Raw genomic sequence first — 15,747 nt, 5'->3', positions numbered from 1 at the left:
GTGAGGGTCTTCCTGCTGCCTCACCCCAAGGTGAGAAGCAGAAAGGCAAGGGAGTATGGGAGCAAGAGGAAAAGAGAGGGCTGAATTCACTTTTATGACAAATCTAATTTCCCAGTTACCCATACCTGTGATAATGACATTAATTTATTTATAAGGCCTCTTGTGGCTGAATGACCATTTATTAGGTTCCACATCATATCACTATTGTAGCAAGTATTACATTTTCAACATGTGAACTTAAGGAGATGGGGGATACATTCCAACTATAATAAAGTCTATGCTTCAGATTTTTTTTTTCAATACATATCCTCATATTTTAAGTTACCGTTGCCTTTTCAGATTTTGTTAAAATTATCTCTTGACTGTGGCAAAATTTTCCTACGCTGAAATTCTTGCCAAAATGATATCACAGGTTTTTTTTTCTTAGTTCCTCACATTGCACATATGCTAGTCTTACAGATATGAACTATTTTAAAACTTTATTTTTCAATTCATTCAAAGCCTCCACTTTCTAGATAAAATCATCCTTTGTAAATATCCTTTGATTTCTCATCCATCAATATCAACAACAGACTTTTTTTAGGCCCATTTTATCTTTTCAGAACAATGTTTTTACTATTTTGGGTGTCACTATAAGAGAAGCTAATGAAGACTAGAGCTAAAGTGAGATATGAAAGTAGAGTATTCAGCATTGCAAACTGATTCTTTCTCAGTCAATAGTCTGTTGCATGTAAGAGTCAAAATTTTGTTTCAGCTAAATTAATATCTGATGTGAACTTGCAGGTCTCTCTTGAATTGGTTAGTTTTTGAGTGTTAAATTTGAGAATTCTTGGGTTTATTATTGCTAGTTCTCAACTGGATTATATATTAGAATCATCTAAAAACCATCACGGACACCCAGGGCATATTCCTTATTTATTTATAATGAACAGGATTCTTGTCTGTCCTACTTTTGCAGTTTAATGAGGCTTTATAGGAAATTAAAAATAGGTATATATATTTATACTTTCTGTGCACATATTCATATGTTAAGAATAAACATATGGAACTTAAAGAAAAACTGTGAAACTGTTGAAACCTAAACAAAGTTCTGAAATAAAAATGTTAATTAGAGGGAATTACATCTTCTAGATATTAGAATATATTAATGAGGCTACAGAAGTTAAAACTGTTTACATTTGATAGGAACAGACACATTAATGGTATAGGATTGGGATTTCATACTGCGTATGATTTAAGATATTTAAAAATCAGTGGAGAAAGCTAGGTTATTTATAAATGGTATTGTGACATCAGACAAGCTATTTTGGTTGGATTCCTATTTGTTTTTTATATGATAACATATAAAAAAGAAACCAGTATAATACAGAAGATACACAACACACACACATGTTATTTATCTTGAAGAAAATACTAAGAGAACATTTTTAAAAATCTGGTAGTGATAATATCCTTTTTTAGTTTGATGCAATATCTTGAAACTATAAAAGCAGAAATAGTGCACTTTACTACAAAAGAGTAAACTCTTTCATGTTAAAACTGGAAAATAATATTTGTAAAATGTATGATAAAAGACTAAAATTGACCAAGTATCCAAAGGGCTGTGACAAATATGAAAATCCATTTACAAAAAGATATTAACAGGCAATGCACAGGAAAAATACCAAGGCTCCCTAAATGTATAAAATGATTAATAGCCTTACTATTACAGAATATATGTTAAGGAGCAGAGGTGTCACTTTTCTTTTATTAGACAAAAATTTTTAGAAAGAGTTTTTGACTTAGTGAAGTGAAAATGTGAACTCTTGTTGATGAGAGTATATAATGGTACACTTTTTTTGATAGCAGTTTGGCTGCATTGGTCCAAATTTGAAATATATGCATGGCTTTCATTAACTTAGTGGTTCTACTTCCAGAAATCGATCTAGTAAAAATGTTTGAATAATTAATCAAAATGTTTTTATAAAGATACTTATTATTTTTTAGTAACAAAATGAAATAATAATTGGGGCTATATTAAGTTTTGGCACATTTATATAATAGAATACAGTGTAGATTTAAAAGACATGAAAGATGTAGATGTTTTGGAAAGATGATATTAAGTGAATGAACCTAAATATGTATTAAAAATGTGTAGTTTTAAAAAATATATATATTAGGCATATACATATACATATACATATATGGAGAAAGATACACACACACACACACACTAAAGCTATGAATAGTTGTTATCTCTGGCAAATGAGATAAAGCATGGGATGGGAAAGAAAGACGTTCACTGTTTTCTTTAAACATTCTTTAGCCGGGCATGGTGGTGCACGCCTGTAATCCCAGCTACTTGGGAGGCTGAGGCAGGAGGATCACAAGTTCGAGGCCAGCCTCAGCAACTTAGTGAGGCCTTAAGCAACTTAGTGAGACCCTGTCTCAAAATAAAAATAAATAAACAGATAGATAAATAAATAAATAAAAGGACTGGGCATATGGCTCAGTGGTTAAGTGCTACTGGGTTAAATCCCCAGTAGCACCCTCACCCCCCCAAAAAAAAAAATCTTTGAAAAAATATATTTTAATAATTCTTTTAAAGTAATGATTTTCCTTAAAGTAAAATTTATTCCCAAGATACCCCAAGTCATTCTGATGCAAATTTTTTGTTAAGAATCATTCCTGATTAAGAATCAATTCCTTATTTTTCTACTTAATAGATTGGATATTAATTTCTTAGAGAAATCATCTGATTGTTTAGTTTTTTTGATGAGGGGTTTGAAGTAATAATAGCTGCCAGTTATTGAATACAATCTAGGTGGATTCCTCAAATGTGTTTAAACTCTAATATTTTAGGATTGCTACAGAGCTAGTTTATAATAATGGTTTGTCAACACTTTTTGATGTAACTATAATTTGTTTAAATTATTGCATTTAAAGTCAATGTTTTCTGTTTTCAACTTTCCCTGGGGAAAATAATGGCAGCAGAACACATGGAAGGGCATGGTAAGTTCAGCTTGAGAATAGCTGAAAACCTAGAGAAAGTTTCGGTGAAAACGTTGTTGATACTGAATCAGCAACCTTCAGCACTTTCTCAGTTCTTTATAAAGTGATGACTTATTTAAAAGGTTGTTTTTATATAGTGATTATGTTAATATAGTGTGCAGTTTTTGTAGTCATTGTGTTTGTAAGGGTCAGTTGAAGCAGAAACTGATTTGAGTTGTACTATTTGCTAATGTATGATTGGTAGGTGAAGAGAGACTATTTGAAGATCTTCATGACTTTTTAATGAAAAGCAGTCATTTAACCCTCTCAAATTATAGCAAAAATTGAGGATTCCTTTAAATACAAGAAAACTACAGAGAATAAAATAGTAGATAAGATTATTTTGTAATCTGTGCACATTCATTTGTATCTTTTTTATCTTGGATAGATAGAAATATGCCATTAGAAGTCATAGACTAATTTCTGGAAGAAATTAGAGTGATCTAAGTCCATTTTTTCTATGCTTTTTTTTATTTTACTTTATATTTAACCAGTATAGCTGTATTAAATTTCCAATTTCTGCCCCTTTTTGGGGGGCATTTGGGAAGAGGTTACAGTTCTTCAGAGATTTGTTACATGGTACATATTATTATCAGGCATCTGCTTACGCAAAGCAAAATAATTCATGGTGAAAGTTTTGGGTTTTGGCTTTTTAAGTGAAATTTGTGCTTTTTGGAAGAAAACAAACAAAATTGATTTGCCCCTTTATCTCTGTCCTCATATATTCTTAAGTTAAATTTTGGATATGCTATTTGCTAAGAGCGTAAATGCTTGTTTTTTAACCAGTTATCTTTTAATTTTGTGAAACTAACCATTATTTCTTCTAAACATTCAATAGGATTCTGATCTTCGAAGTGCACTTCTTTTGGAACAGGCAGCACATTGCTTTATAAACATGAAGAGTCCCATGGTTAGAAAATATGCGTTTCATATGATATTGGCAGGCCATCGGTTTAGTAAAGCAGGACAGGTGAGTGTATTTTATTTAAAATGAAAAGGTTCTATTTATTTATTTTAAAACATGTCATTGTCAATTTTTTATGATTTAAAATTAATCGTAAAAGCTGAAATAAAACTTTGTTCTGAATTATTCTGTTGGTGAAAGTATAGCATTTGGGGCTGGAGCTACAGTTCAGTGGTAGAACACTTGCCTCGAAGGTGTGAGGCCGGGTTCGATCCTCAGCACCACATAAAAATAAACAAATAAATAAATAAAGATATCATGTCCATCTACAACTTAAAAAAGTATGGGTTTGGATTTAGACAAATATGGGCTTAGATCTTATTCGGTTCACAGTTTGACTTTGGCCAAGTTGCTTATCTTCTCTGAACCTGTTATTTTATTTATAAAATTTTCCAGTTTTACCCAAATTTTTAATGAGGCTAAATGAAATTGTATATGTTAAGGGCCAGATACACTGTGCATTCAAGAAGGGCTGAATGTTCCCTACTTGAACCTCTAGTCTTCTCTTGTATTTGAGAATGCTTTATAATGGTTATTGACTAAATTTCTAATGTGTAGTAGAGTTCTGTTTCTTGTCTCTCAAAGCATTTGAGTTGGAGGGATCTTTATTTATACTGAGAGATTTCTATATCCCTAGTTGGAGAGAGCTTTGCTGGAGGGTGAGCAGCATTGAGATAATGGTTTACTATAAGTATAAATAGAGATGCGTATCGAATAATAATCTCTATATTACAGGAACCAGAAATTGAACATATACCCATAAAATCAACATGGTGTTGCCTTTTAAGGAGTTTTCCATCTAGTAGAGGGGATTCGGATTTTTAAAAATTTAGTTAATATTGTAAGTTTTTGTTGGTACTGGGGATTGCATTCAGGGACTCACATGTGTTAGGTAAATGCTCTACCACTGAGTTACATTCTCAGTCTTAATATGTTTTAATGAACATACTTAACATTTTTACAAGTCTTTGCTAACAAAACTTGCCAGTGCTGTAAATGTTATTTCAAAGGTACAAAGAGGGCTGGGATTGTGGCTCAGTGGTAGAGTACTTGCCTAGCATATATGAGGCCCTGAGTTCAATCCTCAGCATCACATAAAAATAAACAAATAAAATAAAGGTATTTTGTCAATGTACAATTAAAATATATATATATTTAAAAAAGGTGCGAAGAAAGATATTTAAAAATTCCTCTCAATTTTATGTGAAAGTTTTCTCTCTCTTTTTTTTTTTTTTTTACTTTGTACTAGGGATTGAACCAGGTCACTTCACCACTGACCTATATACTCAGTCTTTTTTATTTTAAGATGGTCTTACTAAGTTGCTGAGACTCTCACTATGTTGTGGAGGCTGGTCTTGAAATTGGAATCATCCCTCCTCAGCCTCCCAAGTTGCTAGAACTACAGGTGTACACAAAAAAACTTGGCAAATTTTTCTAATTTTTAGTAAGCAACATTTTTTTTTTTTTGGTACCAGGGATTGAACCAGAGATATTTAACCACTGAATCACATCCTCATCCCCCCCTTTTAAAAAATATTTATTTTTTACTTGTAGTTGGATACAATACCTTTATTTTATTTATTTATTTTTATGTGGTAGTGAGGATCAAACCCAGGTCCTTGCACCTGCTATGCGAGTGCTCTATGCTAGAGCCATCACCCTAGCACATCAGCCCTTTTTTATATTTATTTAGAGACGGATCTCACTGAGTTGCTTAGGCCCTCGCTGAATTGCTGAGGTTGGCTTTGAACTTGCATTGCTCCTGCCTCAGCTTTCTGAGGTGCTGGGATTACAGGCATGTGCTACCACTCCCAGCAATAAACAACATTTTTATATTGGGCTCCTCCTCTATTTTTGGAACCTGTGAAAAAGTAGGAAATATGTGGACTTATTGTATTTAAATAAAAAACCTTTAAAATGTTTGCATAAAATTAATTTTATAATAATTGATATACTTCATCAATTAGAAATTCTCAGACTCTAAAGTGGGGAAAAAACATTAAAAACAAACTTATTTTTCATGATCCTACTTCCATAATAAGTGAAAATGCTTCTGAAACACATTCTACTGTTTGTCTTTGAAAGTTTTGTATTTTAAAAATGATGAATTAATAATATTAAGCATGTAATCTTTGTTTAGGAAAAAATATGTCTTTTTCTATGTATGTGTCCACTTTTGTGAATATTTTTATTTGTGAGAATGGTAGTGTCATTGGAACTCTAAACAGTTGCTTGTTTTTATCTTCTCAAATTATAGGGTTTGTTGCTTCTAGGAAATGCCTAGCAAGTTAAAATGCTACATTTGTATAGGTTGAGATATTTTGCTATGTGACTTTATTTATTTATTTTTTTAAAGAGGGGGAGAGAGAGAAAGAGAGAGAATTTTAATATTTGTTTTTTAGTTATTGGCGGACACAACATCTTTGTTTGTATGTGGTGCTGAGAATCGAACCCGGGCCGCACACATGTCAGGCGAGCGTGCTACCGCTTGAGCCACATCCCCAGCCCCGCTATGTGACTTTATAATATCTAACTGTAGTTACCTTACCCTGTGGAGTTAATGATTCCAAGTTGTCTGGGTTTGTTGTTTTATGCCACACTGTATACTCCAAACCCAGAAAAACTCTTTCAAAGACAGTCTGGAATCTGAGAGTATGACTAGGAATAAGGATCTGCTGGATTAGCCAATGTGTGCCCTATTGAAGTTAGTCAAGAACATTATTTTCCTTAGAAGACAGAGCACATGGGTTACATAATTTTGACTAAGACCATCTTATTTCTGAGAAACACTAACTTTTTATATTTCCGCTGAAAACCCAGGGTGTGTAGGTAGGCATAAGTGAGGAGGAGAGAAGAGATTACCTAGTAACGCCATTTCTCTTAGTCCTGTCTCTGCTTGAATGTTCTTCCTGAATTCTTTGTCTTGCTCAAGGACTGGTTATTCTGAGTATTAGCAAGTCTGGGTGTTTAAAAAAGAGAACTGGCATTATGAAAGTTTAGTCAGTGAAAAATGTTTAGGAAAGTGCTGAGGAAGGTGGATATGATTTTTAAGTATAACCTGGACTATTTTACTTTCTGTTTTTACTTTAAAAGATAGATTTTAGGACCGGTGCTGTGGCGCACACCTGTAATCCCAGTGGCTTGCAAGGCTGAGGCAGGAGGATCGTGAGTTCAAAGCCAGCCTCAGCAAAAGTGAGGTGCTAAGGAACTCAGTGAAACCCTGTCTCCAAATAAAATGCAAAATAGGGCTGGGGATATGGCTCAGTGCTTGAGTTCCCCTGAGTTCAATCTCCAGTAAACTCCCTGCCTCCTACCAAAAAATAAAGACAGATTTTAAATCTTTTTTTTTTTTTTAATATTTATTCTTAAGTTTTAGGTGGACACAGTATCTTTATTTTACATTTATATGGTGCTAAGGATTGAGCCCAGTGCCTCCTGCATGCTAGGTGGGCACTCTACCACAACCCCAGCTCCAGATTTTAAATCTTTATTTTAAAAATTTAAATCTTTTTAGATACTTTTCCAAGAAATCTTAAAAAATGCACTTGAACTGGACACTTAGGCATTTTCAGTTGTTTTCTATATCAGTGTTTACAATTGTGTTGCTTTACCAAATGCTCATAGAGATTAGCTTGTTTTTTCTCCCAAGAAATATTATTTAAAAATTAGTTTGAAACAATTTCAAACTTAGAAAAAAATTGCAAGTTCAGTTCAGAAATTGTTTATCTGCACCAAATCAAGAAATCGGCAATGATACGGTGCTCCTGTCTAATCCTTAGACCCCATTTATGGTTTTTTTAAAATATGTTTTTTAGTTGTAGATGAACACAATACCTTTATTTTATTTATTTTTATGTGGTGCTGAGGATCAAACCCAGTGCCCCACTCATGCTAGGCAAACGCTCTACCACTGAGCTATAGCCCTAGCCCCCCCCCCCCCATTCATGTTTTGATCATTGTACCACAAGTATCCTTTACTAAAAGACATAGGATCTTTTGTCTTTTTTTACTCAAAGAATTCCTTAACTTCATGAACTTGTCATTTTTGAAGATCATAGGTCAATTTTGTAGCATGTCCATCAAATTAGGTTTTCCTGGTATTTTTTTTCATTAGATTCATTTCAAGTGGGTATCTTTATGGAAATGTCACAAAAGAGACACTATTTTGAATGCTATCAGTTGGCAGGTGATTTGGCTTTGATTTCATTAACAATCCAGTCAGTATTTCTTAAAAAGCCCACAAAGACATCTCTGACTATAATTAGTACAAAGTTTATAATTCCAGTTTTGAAAAGCAGTAAATACAAGAGTGTGCTGTGAGCCAGATGCAGTGACACACACCTTTATCTCAACTTGGGAGGCTGAGGCAGGAGGATGGCAAGTTTGAGGCTAACCTTGGTGATGTAGACCCTGTCTCAAAATTTTAAAAGATGAAAAGGACTGGGATGTAGCTCAGTGGTACAGTATCACTGGGGTTCAATCCTCACTACCACCTCCCTTGCTCTCAAAAAAAAATTTATACACATACACACACTCTGAAACAAAGATTTAGCCTCTTCTTGTTACCAAATCTCATTTGATATGAAGTCTTGTTGTGTTGCCTAGGCTGGCTTCAAACTCATGATCCTTCTGTCTCAGCCTTCCAAGTAGCTGGGATCATATAGGTATGCAACACTGTGCCAGACTTCCATTGTTTTAAGCGAAGGTTCTCTCAATTCAAAGGGTAGCAGTAATGGATAATTAATATCAAATATTTTCTCTTGGTTGTTATGGGGTGCAGTGATAGGCAAAAGAAAAGAATACCAAAGTGTCACTACCAAACACTAAAACAGTAGTGTAAAAGTGTGTGTGAGTGTGTGTGTGTGTGTATACACACACATTTATACTGTACATTTGTAGTTGTAGCACAGACTAGGTATTTCCACTAAGCCTAATGCAGTGATATAAAGAGGGATAGTCATAGTAGAATTAGATTTCATAAGGTAATAGTTACAAGCTGGCAACCCTGACCCTAATCTATGATTCCATATGCTTCTGCTCTGGAGATTTCTGGAGTTTTCCACAAAGTTTGTATCATGCCTGACATCTTAGATTTCTTGTCTTCAGTCAGACAAAGCAGGTGCTTCCTTGCTTTAGGACTTCTGTGTTTTTAGGCTACACTTGTTTCCTTCTTCTCTCTTTTCCTTTGGTTCTCACAAAGTGGGCTGCTCTGGGCAGAGCAGGCTGGCACTTCAGTGTAACCCAGGTACCTTTCTCTTTGGTTGCTTCTTTTTCTGATCACTTTTCTTCATGTGTTTCAGGAAGCTATCTTGGCTTTAAGAGTGCTTAATATGCTCTCTATATACATTTTCTTTTTTTTTTTTTTTAAGAAAGAAGGAAGGAAGGGTGGGTTCTTTTTTTTTTTCAAAGATAGAGTAGAGAGAGGAGAGAGAGAGAGAATTTTTTAATATTTATTTTTTAGTTATCGGCGGACACAACATCTTTGTTTGTATGTGGTGCTGAGGATTGAACCCGGGCCGCACGCATGCCAGGCGAGCGTGCTACCGCTTGAGCCACATCCCCAGCCCCTCTATATACATTTTCTTGGCAATAATCTTGCCTGTAGTTTACTTGTTTACAACAATTTCTGCTTCATGTTGGATGTCATTGTAGATGTTTCCAGTTTTGCCTTGGTATCATTTGTGGGACATTCAGTTTTGAATAGCTTTCATTCCCTTGGTGTCTACAATACCACCTTTTTTTTAAAAAAAACTTTTCTTTTTTTATTTATTTTTTGAGAATTTTAATATTTATTATTTTTTTTAGTTTTCGGCGGACACAACATCTTTGTTTGTATGTGGTGCTGAGGATCAAACCTGGGCTGCACGCATGCCAGGCGAGCGCGCTACCGCTTGAGCCACATCTCCAGCCCAAAACTTTTCTTTTTTTAAAAAATTTGTTTTAGTTACACATGACAGTACAATGATCTTGACATATCATACATTTGAATCAGATGGGGTATAATTTCTCATTTTTCTGAGTGTACAGGTTGCAGAATTACATTGGTCAAGCAGTCACGTATATACCCACAGCAATAATAATGTCTATTTTTTTCTGCTGTCCTTCCCTTCCCCACTTCCCTCCCCTCCCCTCCCATCACTTCTCTCTACCCAATCTAATGTGACCCACTTCTTTTTTTTCCCCCCTCACATCTTCATACCTGTATTCTGTATAACGAAGGGGGTCTCCTTCCCTCTTCCATGCAATTCCCATTCTTCCTCCCTTTCCCTCCCACCTCTCTTCCCTACCTAGAGGTAATTTTGTTCTCATGCTCTTCCTCCTTACCCCATTTTGAGTCACCTCCCTTATATCAGAGAAGACATTCGGCATTTGTTTTTTTGGGGGGGATTGGCTAACTTCACTTAGCATATAATCTGCTCTAATGCCATCCATTTCCCCGCAAATGCCATGATCTCGTTACTTTTTCATGCTGAGTAATAATTCCATTGTGTATAAACGCCACTTTTTTTTATCCATTCATCCATTGAAGGGCCTCTAGGTTGGCTCCACAGTCTAGCTATTGTGAATTGTGCTGCTATAAACATTGATGTGGCTGTGTCCCTGTGGTATGCCGTTTTTAGGTCTTTTGAGTATAGTCCGAGAAGAGGAATAGCTGGGTCAAATGGTGGTTCCATTCCCAGTTTTCCAAGGAATCTCCATACTGCTTTTCAAATTGGCTGCACCAATTTGCAGTCACACCAGCAATGTATGAGTGTACCTTTTCCCCCCATCCTTGCCAGCACTTGTTGTTTGACTTCATAATGGCTGCCATTCTTACTGGAGTGAGATGGTATCTTAGAGTAGTTTTAATTTGCATTTCTCTGATTGCTAGCAATGGTGAGCATTTTTTGTGTGTGTGTGTGTGTGTATTTGTTGATTAATTGTATATCCTCTTCTGAGAAGTGTCTGTTCAGGTCCTTGGCCCATTTGTTGATTGGGTTATTTGTTTTTTTGTTGTTTAACTTTTTGAGTTCTTTGTATATCCTAGAGATTAGAGCTCTATCTGATGTGTGAGGGGTAAAAATTTGTTCCCAGGATGTAGGCTCCCTATTCACTTCACATATTATTTCTCTTGCTGAGAAAAAACTTTTTAGTTTGAATTTATCCCATTTGTTGATTCTTGGTTTTAATTCTTGTGCTGAAGGTGTCTTATTAAGGAACTTGGGATCTAACTCCACGTGATAGAAATTGGGGCATACTTTTTCTTCTATAAGACGCAGAGTCTCTGATTTGATTCCTAGGTCCTTGATCCATTTTGAATTAACTTTTGTGCATGGTGAGAGATAGAGATTCAATTTCATTTTGTTGCATATGGATTTCCAGTTCTCCCAGCACCATTTGTTGAAGATGCTATCCTTTCTCCAATGCATGCTTTTAGCACCTTTGTCTAATATAAGGTAGTTGTAATTTTGTGGATTGGTCTCTGTGTCCTCTATTCTGTACCATTGGTCTACCAGCCTATTTAGGTGCCAGTACCATGCTGTTTTTGTTACTATTGCTCTGTAGTATAGCTTAAGATGTGCAATAGCGATACCACCTGTTTCACTCTTCCTGCTTAGAATTGCTTTAGCTATTCTGGGTCTCTTATTCCAGATGAATTTCATAATTGCTTTTTCTATTTCTGTGAGGAATGCTGTTGGGATTTTGATCGTAATCACGTTAAATCTGTAGAGTGCTTTTGGTAATATGGCCATTTTAATAATATTGATTCTGCCTATCCATGAGCAAGGTATATCTTTCCCTCTTTTAAGGTCTTCTTCTATTTCTCTCTTTAGGGTTCTATAGTTTTCATTGTATAGATCTTTCACCTCTTTTGTTAAGTTGATTCCCAAGTATTTTTTTTTTTGAGGATATTGTGAATGGGGTAGTTTTCCTCATTTCCATTTCAGAGGACTTGTCACTGAACAATATCACCTTTGTTGTAGATTCATATGTATGTGGCCAAAGAAATAAATCCATGTTTTCTTAAAGGCCTAGAGAATGTATTTCAGGTACCTCTTTCTTTTTGTGTTTATCCTTTTGGTGAGTTACTGAAAGATGGTGGTTCTGGTTAAAAAGTTCTTTAGAGTTGTTCACACCTCCACCCCACCCCTTAATTTTGATTTTCATCTGAGATTCCTTGCCGCAGTCTTGGCTGGGCACAGAATCACTAGCCACCACACACCTTGTAGATTCAAACAGCAATTCTTTATTCCCGAACTCACACCGGCCTCTACACACGTTCTGGGGAAATCCCAGTTCTGCCGCCACCCAATTCACCTACTCCATGAGGCTTTCTTTTCCAATACTTTCTGAATCTCATATGAGAACTCAACGGGAACTCAAGGATCGGGCGTGCCTGAGGCAGCAGGATACGCCCTATTCCGCTGCAGGGTACACCTTAAACCTGGAACTTCCCTAAACCCAAGGACGGGATACTCCCTAAAACCTGATCAGCTCTAAACCCGGATCCGCCCTGGTCCTTGAGCAAGGTCACCTTACTAAAGCATACATGCAATGTCCCAGCGAATGTCCTCTAAGCAACATGGGGTACGCTGGCAAGGAAATTTCGATGCGTCATTCCTACTTGGCAATGGCCCTCAGCAATTCCTGATATTGAAAACCAGCCTTCAGCTTTGTAGTCCTCTTTCCTTTTTCTAAAATCACAAGATTCTTTTGCTGAAGCATCTTTTTTCAAAGTGGCCACTTTATTCATTCACTGGGTGGTGATGGCAGGGTGGTTGGTACCTGATGAGTCCAGAGCCAGATCTGGAGAAAAGCTCTCCATTGTCACTGATGAAACTTGGGTTTTTTTTCTTTGAGATTTTATTTTTATGTAAAGATATGGCAAGTCTTTTCTGATTTTCTGTTAAAATGACTGCTATACTCTATTAAAATCTTTTCTTGATGCTTTACCTGCTTTTCAAGCTTCCTTGCTTTTTTTTTTTTTTCAGGTATTGAGGATTGAACCCAGGGGTGCTTTACTAATGAGACACATCCCCAGCTCTCATTAAGTTACTGGGGGGGTCTCGATAAGTTGCTGAGGGTGTCCTTGAATTTGCTATCATCCTGCCTCAGACTCCCAAGTGTCTGTGATTATAGGTGTGCACCATTGTGTCCAGTGCTTTCTAAAAGTTCTCTGTAGTATGTATGGTCAATGCAAATTTTCACCTCCTGATTTTTTATTATCTTTTCTCTGAAGCATACTGTTGTACTCCTGTAAGAATGTGGTGATATGTACCTCTCTTGTGTGTATGGTGACATTTATTGCCATAAATGTTGCAGTTTTACTGTAATACTTACAGATTTTGGCATTCTGCACTATTTCCGTTCTGAGCACATTTCTTGTGTAGCATATAGTCGGTTTTAATTCCTTGCTGTTCTCAGTATTGCAGTAGGTGTGCTGAACAACAGGGTGTACACATTAATTCTTGTAGAGACCACCTTGAATAGGAACCTGTGCTGTCATCTGATGCTGGCAGAAAACCCTGCCATGTCATGCCCAAGCAGTGTTCACTGTGCTGCTGTCCTAGTCCACTATTTGAAAGGTATAGTGCACTACCTCATGGTTGTCAGGGCACTGGCCAGTGAGTTATGGTTGGCAGGCTGGTGAGGGTCAGCATGTCAGGGCTGATATGTGAATTTTAATATAAAAAAGTAAGGTTTACTTATATTTCATGTAAATCTCTATGTGACATGGCATATGTGGCCACATAAATTAAATGCATATTTTGGTTTAGCCAAGTTTAGCGTTTTTTCAGTTGATAGAAAAGAAAGTTCTTTGAAAATATAGTACACTATGAGAACTGATTTTCACATAATACTAACAAAATCTACCCATCTTAGATGTTGAAAACTGTTAGTTTGTATAGGCCCTGCCTTCCAGAAAGAATTTGAAATAAATAAAGCAAAATTGAGAACTGAACATTTTCTTCTAAAGTTTACCTTTTTGTTTGTTTGTTTTTTTGTGGTGCTGGGGATTGAACCTAGGGCCTTGTGCATGCAAGGCCCAATTGAGCTATATCCCCAACCCTAAAGTTGACCTTTTAAGATGCCGCTCAGAGAAGTAATGAGTAGAGGTCAGACTGGTCTTCCTTTCTCTTTCTTCATCCCTACACCTCTGCACCATAAACATACCCACTCACACACCCTTTGGATGACTGAGGAATCTTTATATTCCATATGTGATTGTATAATTTTGAAGAGGTTATCATAAATACTAGTTTTATTTTCTCTAACATCCTATTCTCTATTAGAGAAAGAACCACTTACTTAATTTTGTATACATGTGTGTGAGATTTATTTTATCCGGTCCAAGACAAATATGGATTGTACTTTGTTTTCTTACAGAAGAAGCATGCTTTACGCTGCTATTGTCAAGCCATGCAAGTTTACAAAGGAAAAGGCTGGTCTCTTGCAGAGGATCACATTAACTTCACTATTGGGCGCCAGTCCTATACACTTAGGCAACTGGATAATGCTGTGTCTGCTTTCAGGCATATTTTAATCAATGAGAGTAAACAATCTGCTGCTCAACAAGGGGCCTTCCTTAGAGAATATCTTTATGTTTACAAGGTAAATACTGTTTCAGGAATAGATATTAAAATTATATTGAAGTTGTTTTCAGCAAAAAAGCACATTCAGCTGTCTTCTAGAAGTATAATAAAATGGTCTTGTTAGAGTATATATAATTATCCATCTTAATAAAGTTATGGCAGGCTAGGTTTCTTATTCAGACATCAGTTCAGTGTCCCTTTCAGAGTTTTTAAGAGAGAATTTTATATTTCTGTAAACATTCGATTTGTGACTATTGAAATATTTAAAAAGAAAAATGCCACAAGCCTTCTTGACTGTTTCTTCATCCTGTTTTTATAGAACCACAATCAATTTTACAATAGTGGATTCTCTTAAAATCCTTTGAAAATACACATTTCTTTCGCTTCCTTATGAAAGATGAGGAGGTATGGATCTGTGAGAAGTAAACAAGCTATTATGGCATAACCTAGAAAAATTAATAGGAAGAAAAAATATTTCACTGAGGCAAGAGCATAGAACATATAAATATAAAGCATTGTTTTATGGAAGAATAGGAAGTTGTAATTTCCCCCCCTAAGGCCTGTAAATAATTATTTTCTTTATCTGATATAAAATGACTACTCTGTTAGACTGTATTAATTTGAAATCATTTATATTGGAATTTTGGCAGATAGAATGCTAAAATGAGTCATAAGAAGTAAAATACATACCAAAATAACATTTGAAAGTGTAATATCAAAAGGGAACTAGCTAGCTAAGTAACCTTAGGAAGATCTTTGAAGGCAGAATAAGTGATATTTGAAGTTATTCTCAGTTATAAAATGTATGACTCTGACATTAAAACTAGTAATTATATGTCTTAATATTTTGCTTACATGTTTTTAATATCTAACGCATTAAAAATGAAACATATGTGAAGAAAGTATAGTTTTCTTAAAAACTATTCTTTTTGCTTTATTTTATATTTCTCCCAGAATGTAAGTCAGCTATCACCAGATGGTCCTTTACCACAACTTCCTTTACCATATATTAACAGTTCAGCAACACGGGTTTTCTTTGGCCATGACAGACGACCAGCAGATGGTTAGTAAAATTTTATTTGGTCTAAGTTACCTAATGGATATTTTTCTAAAGTTTCCTTTCTTCATTTAAAAAAATGTTATGAAGTTGAATATTTTAAAATAAATAACTTTATACAA

The 15,747-nt window shown here is 35.4% G+C and overlaps 1 protein-coding gene across 6 annotated transcripts in view; it reads left to right on the top strand.

Moving 5' to 3' along the window:
- TRAPPC8 (trafficking protein particle complex subunit 8) overlaps positions 1 to 15,747 on the top strand; it is a 97,269-nt gene that overhangs the window by 39,385 nt on the left and 42,137 nt on the right. For all 6 annotated transcript variants that reach the window (XM_081263625.1, XM_081263624.1, XM_081263620.1 and 3 more), the window contains 3 exons: positions 3,869 to 4,000; positions 14,363 to 14,587; positions 15,523 to 15,631. In XM_081263625.1, coding sequence (XP_081119751.1) covers positions 3,869 to 4,000; positions 14,363 to 14,587; positions 15,523 to 15,631 — 466 coding nt within the window. The remainder of the gene's footprint in view (positions 1 to 3,868; positions 4,001 to 14,362; positions 14,588 to 15,522; positions 15,632 to 15,747) is intronic.

The sequence above is a fragment of the Spermophilus citellus genome (assembly GCF_964194105.1).
Source record: "Spermophilus citellus genome assembly, chromosome: 12".
In the NCBI taxonomy this organism is placed as follows: domain Eukaryota; kingdom Metazoa; phylum Chordata; class Mammalia; order Rodentia; family Sciuridae; genus Spermophilus; species Spermophilus citellus.
This window is presented reverse-complemented; position numbering and strand designations above follow the sequence as displayed.